Genomic DNA, 21,298 nt, shown 5'->3' with positions numbered 1-21,298 from the left:
CATTTTATTTTTGTGTGGGGTCCTGGGTCCTGAAGCCAGGTCTAAATGTGCTAACTAGTTGCTAACCACTGAGCTACACTTATCCCTTTTAAAAAAGCAGCTACTGGAAAACATGGCAGCACAATTGTGCCTTGGTATTTTAGAAAGGTTAAGCAGCTTGCTCAGTGTTGCTCAATCTGGTCAGAAAGAAAGAAGAACTTGAACACAAGTCTGCTTCTCCCATTGAGTCCCTCCTGGCCCAGGACCGTGCACGGCTAGGCTAAATGAATGAACAGAACGAGGACAGCAAGAAGCCAAGTCATATTTGAACTTCATGACTGAGCGACAGCTAACGGCTCCAGGTTATACGGTGACACCTTGGACATGTCACCAGGCTGAGAGCCATGGAGGAGGCAGAGGGTGTACAAGTGAGTGTCTGAGCTGAACAAGTGTGGGAAGCTGCCTTGTCCACAGCTTTAAGCTTTTACAAGGATTTGCAGCAGCCGCTGGAACTTTCTGGAGCAACCACACTGGGGCCTGATATCCGCCTGTGTAGTCTGGACTATAGCCTCAGTTTCACCTGGGAGCTTGTTGGGAATGCAGGAGGAGCCTGATCTCCATCCCACAGGCCATTGACAGGACCCTAGCTACTCTGGACACATGAAGGGGGCAGGGCTTCAATAGTGAGTCTTGGACGGGTTTCCCTTATTTTAGCTTCCACGGCAGGAGTGCCGATCTTAGCTCCACCACCTACTGCTGTACCTTGGGTGAATCATATAACTTCTGTGATCTGGGCCATCAGTGAGTTGGGAATAATTAAAACACATAGCCAAATTTGAGTGCCCAATAAAGGACAGATATGGAAGGATATTGTAAGTAAAGTGGATAAATTTCTGAGGTTTTTTTTTTAAGATTTATTTATTTATTTATTATGTATACAGTGTTCTGTCTGCATGTATTCCTGCAGACCAGAAGAGGGAACCAGATCTCATTACAGATGGTTGTGAGCCACCATGTGGTTGCTGGGAATTGAACTCAGGACCTCTGGGATAACAGCCAGTGCTCTTAACCTCTGAGCCGTCTCTCCAGCCCCAAATTTCTGAGTTTTAATACTCTATGTTCTCTGAGGGGGTGAGGACAGTTCATATCCAACAATTAATAATTGTGTCTATGGTAACTTTAACCTAAAAAGTTAATGAAATTCTTGTGATTAGCCCTTGTATTATCAACCAATCAATCAAATTAGTAATTGTTGGTACACTCGTGGTACAGCCCAGTGTTTTCCAAACTTGTACGTGCACGTGAAGACCACAGGGTGTTGTTTAACGCCAGCACGGTGGCTGCACCTTAATCTGCTGCTACCTCAGCCAGCAATTGCAACTCTGCAGTTTCCGACCCGCTTCTCTAGCAGAGGCCTGGCTGCTCAGGCCACAGCTTGGCGACAATTCTGTTCCCGCAGGCACGGGTCCTGTCGCTGCCCCTCAAGGCAGCTCGAACTAAATCTCTATCGTTCTAATCATGAATAAGACTCAAGACTCAAAGGCTGGGGTGAAAACCTACGAGCTCAGAGAGGCTGGGCAGTAACTAGCTCACCCTCTCTCCTTGCTGGCATCCATGGAAGACTCATGTTTCCCTTTTGCTCAACCAGAAAAACCTGCATCACTCCAAAGCCAGCCCTCCTACTTGCTGTGTGTGTCTCTCCCCCCCCAGATGCTCTTTGAGGCTCTCTCATTACTTTCTGTCAACTAGTTGCTGACACAGCCTCCTGACCCAAGGTTAATTTTATTTAATTAATGCAAACTCGGGGTTCACAGTGTGACTGAATTTCCCCTAACACCAGGGATGTTGCTAAAGGTCAAATTCTGAAGTGGTAGTTCTGGGGTATGGGGGGCTAAGTTCTTGCCTGGAAGATAAGCTCCCGGGTGTTGCTGGTCTGCAGACCATGCATTCAATGGCAAGGTAGTAAGTAGAGCAGTGCCCTCCCCTTCTCTCTCTGCCTCTGGAATTTTTTTACACCCTTAACAAATACTGACAGCCCCGCAAGGCTATTGTTCTGAATATAACAGGTGGCATTAATCTCACTAATGATTTGCTCTATTTGAAATTAAGACAAAATTCAGCTTATGAATGTAGCTCATGAATATACAAGTGCACACTGAAAGCCCTGTCAAATGTCATGTAGCCTCTGGAAAACCTCACTGTACGCTTGTAAGAAAATGAGAACGAAAATGGCAAATGATCTTTTAGTGGCACCAGGAGAATAGCTTTTGTCCAAAAAAAATATTTATTTTTAATTATGTGTATGTGGTCATGTGTAATGAGTGCAGGTGTCCTCAGAGGCCAGAAGAGGATGTTTGGTCTCCTTGTTGTAAAGCCAACTGTGGGTGCTGGGAACTGAACCTGGGTCCTTTGGAAGAGCAGCAAGTGCTCTTAACTGCGGAGCCATTGTCTCCAGCCTATAGGAGAAGTCTGATAGTCATCCTTGGACACTACTCAAGAGTAGCTTTTGTAGAAGAATTACCCTTGGCTGGAGTCTGTCTTCGTTCTGGGTCTTTTTGTTACAGAAAACTCAATGGCTTTAAGCCTAAAAGAGAAGGATTTGAAACCTTGGGGCCATTATCCCAAATGTGAGTGATCTTTGAAGATCCAGATCACAAGAGGTGACAGGGAATCAGGACTGAGGAGAATTAGGACCCCGGCAATGGCCTCTGCTTCCTCTTTCTCCTCTCTGGTACCTTGGTTCCCTAGCTCTTCTGAGTACAGGACCCTAGAGCTCCTGAATTTATGGGTCCCTACAATTCAGGTGACCAACAGAGGTCACTGCTTTCAAGCTCTAAGTCCCTTGAAGGTAGACTCTGGTGGCCTAGGTTGGAGTTAAAACAGGCTTGGTGGAGAAATTAGTTGACTCTTCCTGAGCTTACCCACTTACGGCCAGTAAGGCAGGGCCCTGTGGTACAGTCATGGCTGCCATGGCCCCCAGTGTATAAATGGGAGGCGAGCATCCTCAGGGAGGGAGGGTGGGTCATTTTTGGAGGGTAGGGTTCAAAGGGTTCTGTATCCGAGTCTAGAAACCTGTCCTGCTGTTTCCGCTGGCTCTGGACCTGCGGGCAAGTCATGGACCCACTCAGAACCGGCACCGACTTCCAAGACAGGGACAGCAACACCATTGGTCTAACCCACAGGGTTATTACAGAGTTACCTGAGCTAACATGTGTGGAAGAGCTTTGTGCTGTGTACACAGCAGCATGTTTGGGGTTCATGATAAAACAGAAAGTGCCATCTCTCCCCTCAAGGACCCAAGACTCAAATTAGGGAGGTGCTAAGGCTCACAATACAAAGACAACTGCAGACTTCTCATCATGTGCTAACCAAATTCGAGAACCTAGAGGATCCACATGGGCATGGAGGGGTCAGTGACTTACTGAGCACCTCCTGTGGGCTTAATGCTGCGTCGTGTGGCTTGACACTCCTAACCCTCACCATCTCGACAACTGTGCTGCCGAGGAGTTCCTGTGTTCATTTTATTTATTCACTTACTTATGTATTATTGATTGAGACACAGTCTTTTTAAGTAGCCTTGGGTGGTCTGGAACGTTCTGTATAGACCAGGTTGGTTTAAACTCGCAGTATTCCTTCCGCCTCTGTCTCCTGAGTGCTGGGGTAACAGATGTGCACCCCTACATCTGGTCTGCTGTTGCCCATTTTATAAGTGAGTAAGTTCAGGCTTAGAGGGGTAGCTTGTTCTATGACACATAGCTAGTGCTACCTCTTGTTTGGACACTTGTATGGCTCAAGTGTCCCCGAGACTTCATGTGCTGAGACTTAAAGCCCTTTGTGAGATGTTGAGAAGGCAGAGATTGGATGGCTGTAGTATTTAGAAGGGGCCTTTGGAAAGTGACCTGGCTTATTAGGTAAGGTCAGGGTAGAGCTTCCTATTGGGCCCTGGGGTCAATAAGCAAAGGGAGAAGGACTGAAGGAGACACACATGAGGCCTCCCTGTTTCTTGCCGTGTGGTGCTCCGTGTTGCCTATGGATTTCGATAGCAAGGATATCACTAGATGAGTCTTCTACATGTCACACCTCCTGATCCATGAACCAAACTAAACCCCCTTTCCTTATGAGAGTGCTTACCTCAGGCTTTTTGTTATAGTAACCAACATCTGACTAATACAACTGGAATTTCAATTTAGTTCCATCAGACTTTAAAACAGTGCTGGTTTTACTCTGCAGTAGGTCAAGAGGAAGATTTCTGGAAGAGTGGGATGCTGGCAGGGCTGAAATGTAGATTGGCTATGGATGGCATGGCAGAGGCCATCATAAAAGGAACAACCTTGAAAACAAAGATGTAGACACAGCAGAGCCTGGGGTGAGACCGTTGGGTTGGTGGTAGGCTACCATTGGCTAGGTAAGTGTGTGATAGCGGGCAATGGATGAGTGTGAGTGAATAAATGACCTCAAGCTCCCACCTCTCATCACTTCTGGCCAGAAGGCCACGCAGGATGGGTTAGGCTGGGCAGTGGGGAGGTAGAGCTCCAGCTGGGAGCTTTCCTGGGGAGCTCAGGATCAGCTGATGGCCTCTGAGGGAAGAAACAATAGCATTGGGATACAGATGAAGATGAGCAGCCATGGCCGACTCACTGCTTGATGGATTGATGTAATGATCTGGCAACTGTTTAAAGAATGTACTTGGTTCCAAGAATAGTGGTGGCCCAGACAGGACTCGACCTCTCATGGGACAGATAGAAGAAAATCAACACATAAACTAACACATGACCAATGTAGAGCCGGATAACAACAATGCTGTGGGAAAAAAAAAAAAAAGCAGAGGCAAAGAAAGAGAATGAAAGAACGCAAGTGGACATGGGTGGTCTAGGGAGGGCTTCGTGGAGGAAGCGGCATTTGAGCAGGACACATAGGATTCTGAGTTGTCAAGCTTGAGTCTTCCAGGAGATCAAGAATTCCCTTGCCTTAGGAGAACCTCACATGCATTGCCTCAGATGCCCTAGAGCCTTTATCTCTGTTTGGCAAGACCAATGCGTGGGGAGTGTGGGAGCATGCAGCCTCCCTGCTGGTCAGCCCAGCAGTGACGGGAGGGAGCCTGGCTCTCAGGCGCTGTTCTTTCCCTCTGCTGGCTCCCTCAGAAGCCCCAGGTGCTGCTGTCCTGCCTGCCCCCTCATCTCCTCCTTGACATGTGGCCAGTCTTGCAGAGTCCCTTCTGGCATTCGCTGTGCCTCATCATTCTGCCTGACTTGCTTTTACCTGCTCCAAGGGGCTGTGACAGGGCTGCCGGCCGGGCATGTCAAGCTGTCCCTGGCTTCACTGAGAAGGTGTGGGGAGGGCCAGGGCGACCACTCTCAGCATCCTAGACACAGTGTCTGTCAGTGCCTCCGGGGTGATGGCCAGTGCTCACAGCTCCTCCTGGGGTTAGTTCTGAGTAATGAGGGCATGGGGAAGAGGAGGAGGAGGAGGGAGGGGGGAGGAGGAGAAAATGGAGGAGAGTAACTTCAATTGATTATCCATAGCAGGGGTGGGGGCAGGGAGGCAGCCATAAGGAGGGAGGTGGAATTTCTTCTTCTTCTTCTTCTTCTTCTTCTTCTTCTTCTTCTTCTTCTTCTTCTTCTTCTTCTTCTTCTTCTTCTTCTTCTTCTCCTCCTCCTCCTCCTCCTCCTCCTCCTCCTCCTCCTCCTCCTCCTCCTCCCCCTCCTCCTTCCTCCTCCTCCTCTTCTTCTTTTTCTTCACCTTCTTCTCCTCCTCCTTCTCCTTCTTCTCCTCCTTTTCCTCCTCCTCCTCCACCACCACCTCCTCCGTTTTTTTTTTTCCAAAAAAGACAAGCTGAGGAGATGGCAAAAGGATTTGTCTGGCAGGTGGAATTGATTGTGAAGTGCGTGTACTTGGAGAGTGAGTGCCAAAGACCTGGAGAGTGGGCCTGTCTCCGGTGAAGTCTCCAGTAAGATATGGATACTTCTATTTGTGAATGTGTATGTGTGGGAGAATCTATCCCAGGCCTTTCCACCATGAATCCGTGGGCCCCACTTCTCTAGAGCGGGTCTTGAGCCTGCACCCCAGACTTCTGTCCTGTCATGCCCCTCTCCTGCTGACCTTTTCCTCTCTGCCCCTGAAGATCAGACCACAGCCAGCCCTTGCCATGGCTGGGAGTTGACTGCTACTCATTAACAGCGAATGACCTGGAGGAGGCTAAGGTACCACAGGAAGGCCGGCCTGGGGCTTATAGTAGCTTATAAATAAGCCTTGCTGCTTTCTGGTGCCGCTGTTTGGGGATGCAGAGCTGTTGGCAGTCTTTCAGGCTAGTCTCTCTTATGACTGAAGTCTAGCTCCTTCTGCCAGCCCCCCTGTCACGTGATCCATCCAGGGAGACACACAGGGCTCTGGTAGGTATCAGGAATCCAGCTCCATTTGACCTTGAAAGGTTAATGTCTTAGCTCCTAGCTGGAGGCTTGAGGTAGACCACATATAGGAGCCCTGCTTGAAGCAGCCCTACTGGGAAGGTCAGACATGAAGGAGGAAGCTGGGCTCCTGAGGCCTTTAGGGCAGGCAGCTGTGGGCTCAGGAACTTGGGGTGACGCTGTACTTGTTCTCCCTGGCCCCATCCCCAGTGTGGTCATCAGGAGAGCAGTATGATGTCTCCTCCACTGTGTGGTGGTGTGGTAGAGGCACCCTGTTAGATGGCTACAGGACCGCATTGGCTAGACTCCTGCTGCTGTGGTAAAGCACTCGAGAAAGCCTCTTAAAGGAGCTCGTGGCTTCAGAGGGGTCAGCCACGCTTGGCTTTCTCCATCATTATGGGTCTGTGGGGGAGTCTGAACCTCCCAGTGGCAAGAGTATATGGCTGCACAAGAGTATATGGCAGGAAGAAGGACGCCCAGGTCAAGTATAACCTTTAAAGATGTGCCCCATGCTTGCCCTACATAATTCCAGTCTGGCTCTGCCTCCTGAGGTTTCCATCACCCCCAAGAATAATGCCACTAGCTGGGCATTTTCATACTCAGGCCATGACAGTGCCGTTCAGTCACACATCCTGTTTATGTTCCGGCTCTGCATTTAGTAGGTGAATGACGCTGGGAAAGTTACTCTGCCTCTCTGTTGCCTCAGTCCCCTCACCTGTACAAGGGGACCACTAGTATACCTTCTTCTTGGAGTTAATATGAAAACAATGGGGTGAACGAGCCAGGTGAGTAGCTGAGTGATTTGGGACAAGTTACTTCCTCCCCTGGGTCTCCGTTTTCTTGCTGGTAAAGCAGGGTTGGCATGGGAACAGAGGCTGTGATGTAGGTGATTCACTGGGGCCCTGAAGAGTGTATGCCCATGAGCTGAGTGGCTGTCATAATAACCAGTGTCCTGTACTCAATGTCTCCTCAGGCTCGTGGCTCTGCAGGTGGCAGGAGGAGACATGATGCTGCTTCTCAGGAAGACCATGACAAACCCTACGTCTGTGACAGTAGGTATCTAGCGCGCTGTCTCAGCTCAGTCTTCCTATGCTGTCTTGGCAGCCGCCCGCCAGCCAGCTCTGGGCCGCACCAGGCTTTTCTGCTTCCAGCTCTGTGTGGTCATATTCCCTGCTTTTGTTACACCGGCATGGCGGGGCTCTGGACACAGGGGATAGCCTGGAAGGGAACTCCACCTCTTCACACCGCCCTTCAGGATCTCCTTCCTGGCTTTCCTCATGGTCTCTTTCAAGATTCATCCTCTGCATCTTTCTCCAGTCCAGAATCACCAACAAAAGTGTAGCCCCAAACTCTCTGACAAAGGTTCTTGGCTTCTGCCACATTCCATTGGTTTTTCCTCTGGTTCCCTTTCTTTCTCCCTGTCTCCTGTCCTAGGCAGGGCTGCTGCTGAACCTTTAAAATGGCTTGCCTTAACAAATGGCCCTTGATTCACCCCCCACCATTCCCTTCCTGATTCAGAAACATCTTTTGGAAGAATGGTTGCCTGGTTCCAGGGTTAGAGCCTGAGGTTAGACGTAATGTAGAGGCCAAGGGAGGCCATAAGGAGGGACTGTGGTCACCGAGAGGACAGGGCCTTTCTTTTTTCTCACATGCCAGGGTATGGTGTGATAGGCTCCATAGTCTTGTCCTGTTGTCCGCCACTCTATTGGGCAGTTCCTGCTCACTCCATGGCAAGAGTAGCCATCAATACCACATGCCTAGGGGTCTTCCTACCCTCTCTTGTCTGCTCTCAAAAACCCAGAGCTTAGTCACCAGGACCAGGCTGCTCTGAGAACAGCAGGAAGCTAGACAAGGTAGGACCTGGCATGGTGGTCTCTCTGGGGTACCTCTCCATCTTGTCAGGACCTGCAGCTCTGTGGAGGCAAAGAAAGCCAGGGGATAGGACATCAGGAGCACAATGGGGTGGTACCCTGCCCCTATCCTTGACTTCACAATGTTCTGTGCCCTGTGGGGATGACATTTGGTGGGACAACATTTTGCTAGAACTCAAACTCCATGACTCTCATTGGGCTGCTCAATACACCATGCAGATGAGACTCCTGAGACATCTGCAGGTCACATCACCATCCTCAAGCAACTGTGGTCCAGGAAGGGAAGGGAGCAGGGCCTGAGGTCTGGTGCCTTTTGGCAGAAGGCGCCTGCTTTGGTCTGGGCCTCACTTCCCAGATGTCCTGATAGGTGAACAGTCCAAGCATGCTGGTCCTTGGGAGACTGGGCAGTGGGTGGGATTTCCAGCTGTGTACAGCACCCCACTAAGAGGGCCAGCAACTGCTTTGAAGCAGAGACATGGCTACTCCATTTCTCTTCTAAAAAGCTATGTTTCCCATTATGCTGCTGGAGATAGTGGGGTTAGCTTTTCACTCTATTTCTGTAACTTCAAAGACGTTCCTATTGCATTGATTGGTGACTGATTGTGTGTCCATGCGTGGGGTGCATGCATGCAATGGCACGTGTGGAGGTCAGAGGACAACTTGTAGGAGTTGGTTCTCTCCTTCCACCTGTGGGTTCCAGGGATCGAAGTCAGGTCCTCAGGCTTGGTGTTCAAATGCACTTACCTGCTAAGCCATCTCCCGGGCTCTCTTTCTAGAATTTTCGTGGGATTCCATGTCTTATGTATTTCTAGACACACTCTTGATGCTCTTTTTTCTTGCTCTCTTCTGCCCTCCTCTTTCTCTGACGTCTGTGTCCCAGTGTATTATCTCTATGAAGCATCCTTTACGAGTGCCCTCTTGCCTGGCTCCTGGCTCTCCTCTTCCTGCACAGAGCCTCTGTATCAGCCCCTTCCTCCTAGCTCCTGCTCTGTGTTTCTAGTAGACCCTCTCCTCCAAACCTCCCAGCTCTGCTTAGGGGCTCTTGGTGTCCTTGGCTGCTTTCTGCTACCCTCCCCATAGGGTCACTTCCTCTCCATTTCCCCTGAAGAAGGACTTGGGAGGACTCATCACAGGATGGCACCAGCTTTCCGGAAGTCTCAGCAGCTACTTCCTTGGCTCTGCCCACCTATGTACGGCCTCCCTCTTCCTCCCTCTGCAAAGCAAGGTCCGTTGCAGTCTGCCCTTCTTCATTCTGGCTCTCTCAGGACATTGTGTGACAGCTTGGTGATTAATAGACTTTATTTTTATCTGGTGCCCTTCAGACAGGTGATCCCTAGGGGTAGAAGTGACCTTTGGAGAGGTCATGAAGCCCCCCCCCCCTTAGCTGGACAAGGAATGCTTTTAATAATCTCTAATGCATCCTAACTAGAGAGGTGTCCTGTCGCCCTCCTGCAGCATCCCCAGGGATGGTGTTACCACTAGCCCTTTCCCCACCACTGCTCCAGCTGTGCTTCCCTCCAGCTGTGCTTCCCACGACTGTTTTCCTTAATGGGAGCTGGAACCACTCTCTCTGCCATCCCCTTGTCTTTTGTGTCTCCTTCCCAGCAGATAGGCGTGCTCAGCATTTTGGTCTGGCATCTGCTGAATTCTTGGATGAACTAGGGTCTGTCTTACTCCATAATCTCGGTGACATCCTGCTCTGAATTCCCTTCCGGGTCTATATTTAAGCACTTCTACTGGAAGTAGCATCAAAGCCAAGTAGCTCAAAGAGCAGACATTTTCTTGTTTGATTTATACACCAGCTCTTGGAACAACCCACATTGTCAGAGACTACCCAACTGCTTTGTGCACACCTAACCACTTCCCAGTCAGTTCCTATCTGTCCGGCACCAGGGTCTCTCCAGGTGTGGAATCTTTCTCCCGAGGCATTTGATTATCTCTCTTTCCATAAATCACTCTACATTTGGCCCCATTGAATCTCAATAAACAGATACAATAATGTGTGACTTCAATATACAAGATTCAATAAAGGCAAATTTAAAGACATTGCCCAGTAGTTAAATTCCATTCTCCACAGACTTGCAATCCCTGCCATTTTTGTATCATCTGTGGTTTGATTTGCATAATTCCCACTCCATCTTTGGAGTTATTTATGAAAACATTAGGTCACCTTGGACCCCAAACACCTCTCTGTGGATTTATGTGGGTTGGTAATAGCCATTTTTTTTTTCAGATGCTGTTGTGTTTAACCCTCCCTGGTATGTGTTCTTGGATGTGGTCGATGCCTTTTGATGTTGTTGGTCCAGGCTTCCTTTACACAATGGGTAGCTGAAATGTTACCTTGGTGGATAACTTCAGATCATAGAGGTTTACTTCCTGCCTTTCACTCAGCCATTGGATTTATTTCATCTCAGAAATATTAAATCATCTAAATATAATTTATTTTTTCACCCAATCTATGGTGTGCACATGAATACTTCATTTTCTAGCAAGTAACCAATTTCTATTAATTATCTTGAATTTTTACTGAGTTGAAGGCTTGAAGTTCAGTTCCTTCCCTTCCTGTCTTTTGTCTCAGGAAAGGTGTTCATTATCTTAAAACAAAGAACAGAAATGGGCTTTGTGGGGAGTCTGTTGGTGTTTGTGGATCTCGAACACCTGCGCAGAAATGACCAAGACACTCATGAAAATGCAGATTCCAGGGTCTCCATGGCAGACTTCCTCCATCAGAATCACAGGGGCTGGCCTGGAACCCACATGTGTCCTGAGTATTTCAGGGGATTCATAAGTATGCTGATGTGTGAGGATGGCTGGTTCTCCTCATTGCAACGTGGAAAGCCTTGACCATCCAGCCCCCTGCCTGGATCGAGATCTCTCTCTCTCTCTCTCTCTCTCTCTCTCTCTCTCTCTCTCTCTCTCTCTCTCTCTCTCTCTCTCTCTCTCTCTCTCTCTCTCTCTCGGATGTATATGTATGTGTTACATGTGCACATACAAGCATGACCGCATGCACATGTGGAAAGCAGAGGATATCAGATACTCTGCTTTATTCCTTTCTGGCAGGATCCGTCTCTCACCGAGCCTGGAGCCAGGCTGGCAGCCAGCAGGCCTTAGCAACCCTCCCGTTCCCAAGTCCGTACCGTGCTGGGGTTCTAGATGCCCATCCTGCCACAGTGTTTTCCATGGGTGGTGGGATCAGGACTCAGGCCCTTATTCTTGGGTATCTTTTACCCACTGAGCCATCTTCTCAGTTCCCAGGCCTAGAATCTTAGGGCTCCAGGATTCTCTAAGCAGTCGGCCACGGGCTTGCCTCCCTGTTTTAGTTGGCTTCCTTCACATCTTTCCTTGGTAGTTCTTTCAGCAATGGTAAAGCTCAGTCATCCAGCCTAAACACAACACTCCTGCACCTGATTTTAATTTATTCGGGAGCATAAAGCCCAAATAGTACCATTATCACATGGTCTAGCTGGGGTGTTAAGAGGGGACAGATGTGAAGGGAATCCTCGGGTGTGGGCTCCTGGGATGTTTTCAGGGTCATTGCCTGAGTCACCCAGCCTTGGCCTAAGAGCTGCCAGTTCTGAATTGCTCTGTAGTACCCTTGCCATCAGGGCAGACTCCCAAGGAGAGACCTGCTTTCATATTTTCTTTGTGCAAGGAGCATGACAGAGAAGAAGATGGCGATGATTGAGAACATTTAGTCTCTACATGGTAGGCGTTCTGAGAGGAGCAAGAAAGCCCCCGAGTTACAGCAACATTCTCATTAGTGCATACCTACAGCACTCAGAGTGGTGTGCCCGGCATTTTGTAAAGACTGTCTCCATAAACCCCCACAGTAACCCTCAGCCACAGAGACAGCTGGCCCCACTTTTCTGGGAAGAAACAGAGGGCTCAGAGAGGTGAAGGGACTTCCCCAGGCCACACAGCTGGTCAACAGTCACCCCAAGGTATGAACCCTACTTCCTTAAGCTCTAGAAATGGCACAGTTCTAGGTTTGGTTTAGTCTAGGTCTGGTTTAGAGTGCCCTCCTCCTACTGTGGAGCTGAGGGAAACATTGTTTTAGAAATTAGTTAATAAGCATTCCTTCTTTCTTTATGAGGCACGACCCTGTGTGCTCCTAATGGGTGGCTTCTAGTATCAGATTGGCAGGCTTGAGTCAGGTAGTAATTGTAACTGGATGGATGGCACAATTCCTAGGCTTTTACATCGAAACCTATTAAAACCACACCACGCTAGAGCATTACTGTATGTCAGTGACTGGTCTGAGTGTGACTCACCTCTGAGTCACACCTGGTGTTGACACATCAGGAAGGTCCACTCAGCACCAGTTCCCCTGTCAGGAGGGTCTTTGTCCCAGTATACCAGCCCTGTAGACAAGGTCTGCGGCTTTTGAATGTCCATGTCACAGGGGTGATCTCTCTCTTAGAAACCCAGCTGGAGGTAGCTCTTGCCTAGTGTTCCCTCCTTACTGTGATAAAAATACCGAACTGAAGCTTCTTAAGGAGCAAGGATTTACTTCGGCTCCCGAGTTGGAAGCATATAGTCAGTCCATCATGGCGGGCAAGGCATGAAAGAGTTCATGTTGTCTTGAGAAATGTGGCAGCGGGCACAAGAGCCTGCTTGCCCACATCTTAGCAGACCAGGGAGCAGAGAGTGGGTAGAAAGAGGGCCAAGCTATAACTTATCAGATCTGCTGCCCCAGTGACCCATTTTATGGTAAAGGATCCACATTTCCCCCAAACAGTGCCACCAACTTGGGGACCAAGTATTCAGTGAGGTGGGATTGGGTAGAGGGAGCCCTTCCCATTCAAACCGTAATGGGGTGCAACCGTGTCTATAGGGGCCATGTCAGAAAAAGGTCGGGGGGTCTCTGCCTGCTCTGACCCTCTGCCTTCTGCCATATTTATTCTGGAGGGGGAAGGGGATAGGGTGAAGAGGGTCTCTGTTCAGTTCTGTTAGTGACTGTGACATTTCTTCCTTGTGGTCTCTCAGAGCTCTGGGGCTCCCTCATCAGCACCCCTGCCCTGTGGGCTCCCTTCCTCCCACACAGCAGCCTCACATGAGGCTGTCTGAGCAAACCAGATGTCTCGGGAACAGAAAGGAGAAGTACATGGGGAGGAAACATCAAGAGGGTCACACCATGGGTCGGAGGAGCTGTGGGATGGGTGCCTGGGGAGATGGGCAGCCACAGGGGTCCTGGGAAGTCTGCTTTCCCTTGGCTCCCTTCAGACCACCGTGGTTTCCTTTAAACCTGTGTGCAGCAGGGAGATTCAGATGACTATTTCTTCCTTATTAAAATTTCCTTTGGAGGGCATGAAGGCCTGCACTCTCTGAGGCTCATGTGTTTTGTGCTTCAAACCGTGGCAGGAAAAAAAAAAAGCCAATAACTTGGCCTTCAGGCTTGCTGCCCTTGTGCGGTGGCTGGCCCATCACTCAGTTGTCTCGGGCTGTTATCTTGCAGATCCTTGGATATGTGTGTGTGTGAGGGGGTGGCAGAGGAGCCTCAGTGCCCCAGAAACTTGATTTGTGGAGCAGGGCCTGTGGGTGGGATTGATCACGGGAGATGGAATGCATTTGTCCTCACAAAACTAGGCCTGTTTAAATATGTAAATGCCACCGTATCACGGACATAGGTGGCCGGTGGTGTCCCTGCGGGGCTAGCCAGAGGCAGGGTTGGGAAGTTTCTCTTTGATGCCCACCCTCCAGCTTGCCTGCCTGTTTTCTTTGCCCTGCTGCTTGGCCCTGGCCTTCCTGCTCTCAGATGCCTTCGCCTTCCCCAGTCTTCCTCCAAGCGGGCCACTATAGCCACCAGTGCCTTCTGGAATTGCTTTCTCATCCAAAGGGACCTTTTGATCCATGATGCTAAGAGGCCCTTTTCACTTCTTAAAGCAACTATTTTCTATGGAACTAGTTTTTGTGCAGGAAAGCAGAGGCTGTGGATAAGTCAAAAAGGGGAAAATAAACCGGCTGTCTGTCATCTTAGTTCTCAAAGGGGACCGAGTCCGGAGCTTTTGTAGGATTCTCTGAGGTTTATCCCCGCCCCCCCCCAACTCTTCTCTCACCTTCCCCTCACCAGTGCAAGGGAATAAGATTTTTCCATGTCAACAGATACGTTTCTATGGCAGCCATTCCAGGGCTACATAGTATTCCACCACATGGACATGCCACAGCTGATGATCTTTCTGGTGTGTCCGGTCAGGAGTCAATTTGCTAGATGCTCAGTTTAGAATTTGTTCCCTACTAACAACATGGTGGCCATTTCTCCACACAGTTTTGTCTTTTTTTCTTAGCAGATATTAGTTGTACATAATAATGGTTTCATTATGGCACTTTTCACATGGGAATATAATGTATTTTGATCATGCCCATCTCCTATTACCCTCTCTTGTCCCCCTGCTCCTCCCATGGGTCCATTTTTCTCTTTCCAACTAACCTCTCTTCTACTTTCATATCATTTATTCATCTTTATTTATATTTGCTGACCCAATGAGTTTAATTAGGGTTGCCTACGTGAGCCCTGGTAAGGGGTCATTTACAGGAGCACGGGCATCTTCCAGTGCCATGCCCTTAAAGAAAATGTCTCCCCTTTCCCCGGCAGTGACCAGTAGCTCCAGAGGGAGGGGTGGGTTCCCATGAGCTCATCCTCCACCCACGATGGGATGGTAACGGGCCCAGTCTTTGTATAATGTTCTATTGCTTCCTCGAAGGGGAACTGAGGTCAAAGGGTGTGGTGCATGTCACGGTGTGGGGTGTGGCCTATGCCAAGTGAGAGAGCTGGGGAAGGACAGTGCCCTGACCAGGAACGAAATGACTGAAGCCATGCTGTGCCTCTGTCACTTGCTGTCAGTGCCTTGGAGAAGATGACTTCTTCTGGGTGTCATAATCCTCTGTGTGCATCGGGAAGGGCACCTAACTGTGATGATACCCGATATGGTTGAAGAAATATTTCTCCTGCCTCCATTTCCTCTTTTTTAGTATACCTGAGTAGACCAGGCTTGTCATACAAGGAAAGATTTAGTTGAGCAGACACTAGGTGCTGTAGGGGCCAAAGGAGAACTGCGTGTGTATGTGTGTGTGTGTGTGTGTGTGTGTGTGTGTGTGTGTGTGTGTGTGTGTGTGTATGTGTGTGTGTGTATGTGTGTGTGTGTATGTGTGTGTGTGTGTGTGTGTGTGTGTGTGTGTGTGTGTGTGTGTGTGTGTGTGTTGGCGGGCTGTGGTGTGGTCAGAGGACATATCCTGAGGCCAGTCTGATTTAAACAAGCACAGAGTGAATGGACTCCTGTCTCCAGGCATAAGGAGTTTACGTATAGGTGTGGAGAGAGGTCATAACAGTAAAGGTTTCTGACTTTGGTTATGCGTTTGGAATGTTTCATTCTCATAGCAGGGTCATGAGATAGAGACTGTGGTCATCTCTGTCTTCTAGACAAAGACTGGGGAGCAGATGCCCATGGGCACTGGAAGATGCCCATGCTCCTGTAAATAACTCCCAGGGTCACACAGGGAATAAATGGGGAGGTGGAACTTCACTGTGGCTGTGGCTCTCTTCCCATCCCTCCTTCCGCAGTCATGGATGCTTTCTATACGGACACTGAGTGTACCTCCCACGAGGCTCCCTCTCAAACTGTGTGGTCACAGTTTGCCTGTGTGCTTCTTTTCTCGGTCTAGACAGTGTACCATCTGGGGACAAGGACCATGTCGTAGGCCACCGGCACCGTATCCCTAGCACAGTGCTGATCCCAAACCTTTGATGAATGGCTGGGGAAGGGATCGCGCTGGGAACAGACTCCCTTGTCCAGTGCAGAGTGTGCAGTAAGGTGACAAGGGTCTAAGCAGGAGAGGCTTACGGAGACACCACGCTACGCTTGTCCGGGGGGTGACTGCATTGTTAATCTATAGAATTATTTAGGTAAAATCCCTGAAGCCTGGGCTGGGGTGTCTTCCCAATCACAGAGAAGATGAGCAGCCTGGGTGAGAGCAGGAACAAAATGAATGAAGTAAACAAGGCAGGCCTCGTGACGGAAAACCCACAGGGGTGGTGGGGATGTTTCAGCTGGTAAAGCGTCTGCCTTGGAAACGTGAGGGCTTGAGTCTGATCCCCAGAACCCTCAGGAAAAACAAGCCAGGCGTGGTGCACAAGCTCAAAATCCTAGGGCTGGAGAGGCAGAGATGGGAAGATCCCCAGCTTTTGCTGGCCCGGTAAGCCTGGCCTGCTTGGCAAGTTCCAGGCCAGTCAGAGACCCTGTCTCCCAAATGAGTGGATGGTGCTTGAGGAATGACAGTAGAGATTATTCTCTGGGTTCCACAAGTACACACACACACACACACACACACACACACACACACACACATACACACACACACGCACACACACACATATACACATACACACACATACACACACATACACACACACATACACACACATATACACACATACACATACACACATATACACACATACACACACACATACACACACATACACACACACATACACACACATACACACATACACACACATACACACATACACACACATATACACACACATACACACACATACACACACGTACACACACACACATATACACATACACACACATACACATACACACACACATACACACACACATACACACACACATACACACACATACACACACATATACACACACATACACATACACACATACACATACACACATACACATACACACATACACATACACACATACACACACACATACACACACACATACACACACATACACACACACATACACACACACATACACACACATACACACACACATACACACACATACACACACACATACACATACACACACATACATACACACACGCACACACACACATACACACACATACACACACATACACACACATACACACACATACACACACACATACACACACATACACACACACATACACACACATACACACACACAAGAGAGAGAGAGACAGAGAGACAGAGACAGAGAGACAGAGACAGAGACAGAGAGAGACAGAGAGAAAAGGAGCCAGAGACTGGGGGCAGGGAGGAGAGAGAGAAGGAACCCCACAGAACCTGGCTATGGGAGAGAGCATGATGGTGTTTAAGTGTGCAGGGAGAGGCACTGAGGACTGCTAGCATCTTGGGCTTGAGTCACTGAGACATGAAGGGAGGCTTAACTGGAACCTTCTGAAAGGAGAAGGATATTTGGAGAGTGACGAAACTTTGCCACGAAAGCTGGGGAAGTGTCAGGAGGCGCAGGCAGGAAGTCTTTTCTTCTTTTCTTTTTATTAATTAAATTTTTTCATTTATTTTACATCCTGACCACAGTTTCCCCTCCCTCCTCTCCTTCCATTCCGCCTACCAAACTACACAACCGTCACCAATATGTAGAAGGCCTAGGTCGGTCCCATGCAGGCTCCCTAGCTGTCTGTTCAGAGTCTGTGAGCTCCTATGAACCCAGTTATTTCTGTGGGTTCCCTCGGGATGACCTTGACCCCCTTGGCTCATACAATCCTTCCTCCCTCTCTTCAGGATTCCTGGAGCTTGGAGTTAGGCTGTGGGTCTCTGCATTTGATCCCATTGGTTACTGGTTGAAGGCTCTCTGATGATGATTAGGGTAGTCACCAATTTGATTACAGGAGATGGCCTGTTCAGGCACCTTCTCCACTGTCCAGGCAGCAAGTCTTAACAGAAGTGATGGACTTTGGTTTCCCTAACGGTGATAGGAGTCCCACAAAGTGGCTTAGGATTCACAAATAAAATATGCTCTAGCCGGGCAGTGGTGGCGCATGCCTTTAATCCCAGCACTCGGGAGGCAGAGGCAGGCGGATCTCTGTGAGTTCGAGGCCAGCCTGGGCTACCAAGTGAGTCCCAGGAAAGGCGCAAAACTACACAGAGAAACCCTGTCTTGAAAAATAAAAATAAATAAATAAATAAAAAAATCTGCTCTGTACCTGATGCGTCATTTGTCAGGGTGTCCATCCAGCCCTAGGAGGTGGATAGAGGTCTCCAGAGAGGGAACGCCCACAAGCCTCCAAGTGGGTAGGAGCTGCCACCATGGTAACTGGGTCAGATTCTTGACTTTTTCTCTGTTTGCTTTCCCCAGAAATGTTGACCATCATATTTATTATTTCAATTATTTTTATATAATTGAATTATATTTTTCTTTTTAAGCTAATTAAAGACACGCCAACATGGACCTCACTAGAATGAGGATTCAGACACTGCCTTGTAAGAGACAATGGTTGGAAGAGGATGGACTTGAGATCGAGAGGCCAGGATTTGAATCTTTGCCATGTCATTTCCTAGCCGTGACCTTGGGCACATCCCAAAGCCCCTTTGAACCTTGATTTCTTTGTCAAGTAGTAACACCAATATGAGTGCTGGGGTTTCTAGGGAGGCTCAATCAGAGAGTGTACAAAGCATTAGCCTATTGCCTGCTTCGAGGGTATTATCAATAAGTTTTTATTTTCTTTACACCAACCGACAAAGGCACTTAGCACCCCAGGGGAGTCCCTGGTTGTGTTCTGTGTACCAGATACTGGAGTTGCCAGGTCTGTGGAAGCAGTCTATAAGATGGAATGAATTGGCAAAAATGGCCAGTGTTCCAGATGCCGTGCTGCGGGCCAGGCTCCGCAGCCTTGATCCCGTGCTGACACGGGTCTCACCCTGTCTGTGGTTTACAAACTTATCACCTCCATTTTACAGACAAGAAAATCGAGGCTTCTGAAGGTCGCTTGCCCCAGGTCACATAGCAAATTGCCAGCATTCTGTTGCCATGTTTCTCAGTAGGACAGGAAACTTCATGGTTTGGTTTGTGGCCTGGCTGCCCCTCTCTTCCGGGTGCTCAGGAGCAAGTGACATCGTATTCTGAAAATGAAAGACTTGCAGTGTGTCTCTCTCCTTCCTGTTATTAACTGGGAGCCACATCCACGTCTAATAAATTCCTAAAATAAGCACAACAGCTGCTGCCCTGGGTTACCACCAGGCTTGCTGGGCAGTAGATCCTGGGTCTGGACTCTGAAGATAACAGGCAATGCCAGGCCTTGAGACATGTGTCTGTAAAAAGGCAGGATGTTAGCTGGGTGTGATGGTATATACCTGTGATCCTAGTACTTGGGAGGTGAATGCAAGAAAACAAGGAGTTCAAGGCTAGCCTTGGCTACACAGTGAGTTCAAGGCCAGCCTATGTTACATGAGACCTTGTTGCAAAAAATTCCACACAAAAGGCCAAAAACAAACAAAACAACAACCAACCACAACAAAAACCAGAAAAAACACCACACACACACACACACACAAAATGTCAGGATGTGACAACCTACCACTCCCCCAGCTCCTATGATCCTATCCAAAGAATTAAGTTTAAAATAAGCATCATGGGTAGTTTGAAAGAACAACTGACATCACAGGACTACAGCTGCTGGCCGTGCTGGGTAGGTGGGGAGATGGGAGTCAGCAGGCCCTGGGCGGATGTTGTGGTTAGGAGCATGTATCATTTTTCTATCGTGGCTGAGGGGGCACATAGGGCTTTCAAGGCCCAGAGAAAACAGAACCACGAGGAGCTAGAATGGAGAAGACTTAGAGGGAATCTGATCTAGCCTCCATATTTTCACAGCGGAGTTTGTCCAAGGATATGCAGAGGGTGTCTAAAGGAGCCGGAACTGGATCCCAGGGCTGCTGGAGGCAACCAGCTCATCTGGAATCCAGCCTTGGAGGCCCACCCCAAGTGTGGGAGCCTTGGTCTTTTTTTTTTTTTTTTGGTTTTTTTCGAGACAGGGTTTCTCTGTTTAGCTTTGTGCCTTTCCTGGATCTCACTCTGTAGACCAGGCTGGCCTCAAACTCACAAAGATCCAACTGCCTCTGCCTCCGAGTGCTGGGATTAAAGGCGTGTGCCACCACCGCCCGGCTAGCCTTGGTCTTGCTAGAGGGGATCCTTGCCACTTACACAACTACAGGTACAAACAGTGCAGGGATAATCTTGTGCTTCTCTGGTTGAGGCCCAGAGTCCTTGTTGGTTCTTAAGGAATGCCTAGCCATTTAAAATGATCCTTAGGGTTGAACAAGCCCGCCCTGAGAGCGCATGTCTGAGATGCATCTCTCCTGGGGTTTTGTCCCAATCTCAGTTTATTATAGGGCCACACGGGACTTTTCTCACGTTGACTGCTCCCTACCTGGGGAACTGGACGCGGGCTTTCCTCCTCCACCCCAGATGGCACCCAGAGGGGAGAAAGAGGGATGCCGGTCAGGTGGGTAGAGCTCCAAATAGCCACCAAGCAGCCTGCCAGCACATGGTGGTTCTGACCAAATGGTATGTGTGAGGCCCTGCAGGGTGTGGGCTCCACTCTGAAGGACTGAGCAGGAGAGAAGAGGATGACGTCATGATTATGAAGGTCCCATCGGGATAAAAGGAGAGCAGGGCACAGGCCCTACCTTACCCTTCTCACTCTCCACCCTCCTGCATCTGCTTCTTCCTGGCAAATTGCCAGATGCAGAATGAGGGCCCCTGAGAGAAGCAAGCTATGGAGGTCAGCCCCAGGCACTGGGGGGGGGGGGGACTGGGGACAGGAATGACAGGCAGAAAACACACAGAATGTCTTCCAGCTGTATTCTCCAAAGGCGGATAGACTGAAGTCTGAATCCTGTGTTTGCCATTGAGGGAATCACATAGCCTTTCCCAGACCCAGGTTCCTCGCCTGGAGAATGGGATCCATGCCTTGTGACTGGGGTAAGACTCTGGGTGGGCACTGGGGGCTGCCTGATTGTAGTTATGATGCCCTCGAGCCACCAGCCAATGCTGGGTGCTGTGATGTGCGTCCCGGCTGAAGCAGTTGAGCTATAGAGAGAAGGGGGCTGTGTGCCTGTGCCATGGGCAGACGCTGGGAATGTGAGGCGGCTTGTGGCTCCCAAGGCCTAGGCTTTGTCTCTTGGACACTCATCCCGTAATTGCTTTCAGTCGCCGCTTTCAGTCTCTGGGAACCACTGGCTCAGATACCCACTGCGTGCTCCAAGTTGGCCTGATGAAAATGTGC

The 21,298-nt window shown here is 49.2% G+C and overlaps 1 protein-coding gene across 5 annotated transcripts in view; it reads left to right on the top strand.

Moving 5' to 3' along the window:
• Dpf3 (double PHD fingers 3) overlaps positions 1 to 21,298 on the top strand; it is a 292,453-nt gene that overhangs the window by 181,488 nt on the left and 89,667 nt on the right. For all 5 annotated transcript variants that reach the window (XM_015991899.3, XM_042260868.2, XM_076551003.1 and 2 more), the window contains exon 6: positions 7,357 to 7,435. In XM_015991899.3, the coding sequence (XP_015847385.1) occupies positions 7,357 to 7,435 (79 nt within the window). The remainder of the gene's footprint in view (positions 1 to 7,356; positions 7,436 to 21,298) is intronic.

This window comes from Peromyscus maniculatus, chromosome 14, assembly GCF_049852395.1.
Source record: "Peromyscus maniculatus bairdii isolate BWxNUB_F1_BW_parent chromosome 14, HU_Pman_BW_mat_3.1, whole genome shotgun sequence".
NCBI classification, from domain to species: domain Eukaryota; kingdom Metazoa; phylum Chordata; class Mammalia; order Rodentia; family Cricetidae; genus Peromyscus; species Peromyscus maniculatus.
Note: the sequence above shows the minus strand (reverse complement) of the source record. Positions and strands in the feature narration are given on the sequence as shown.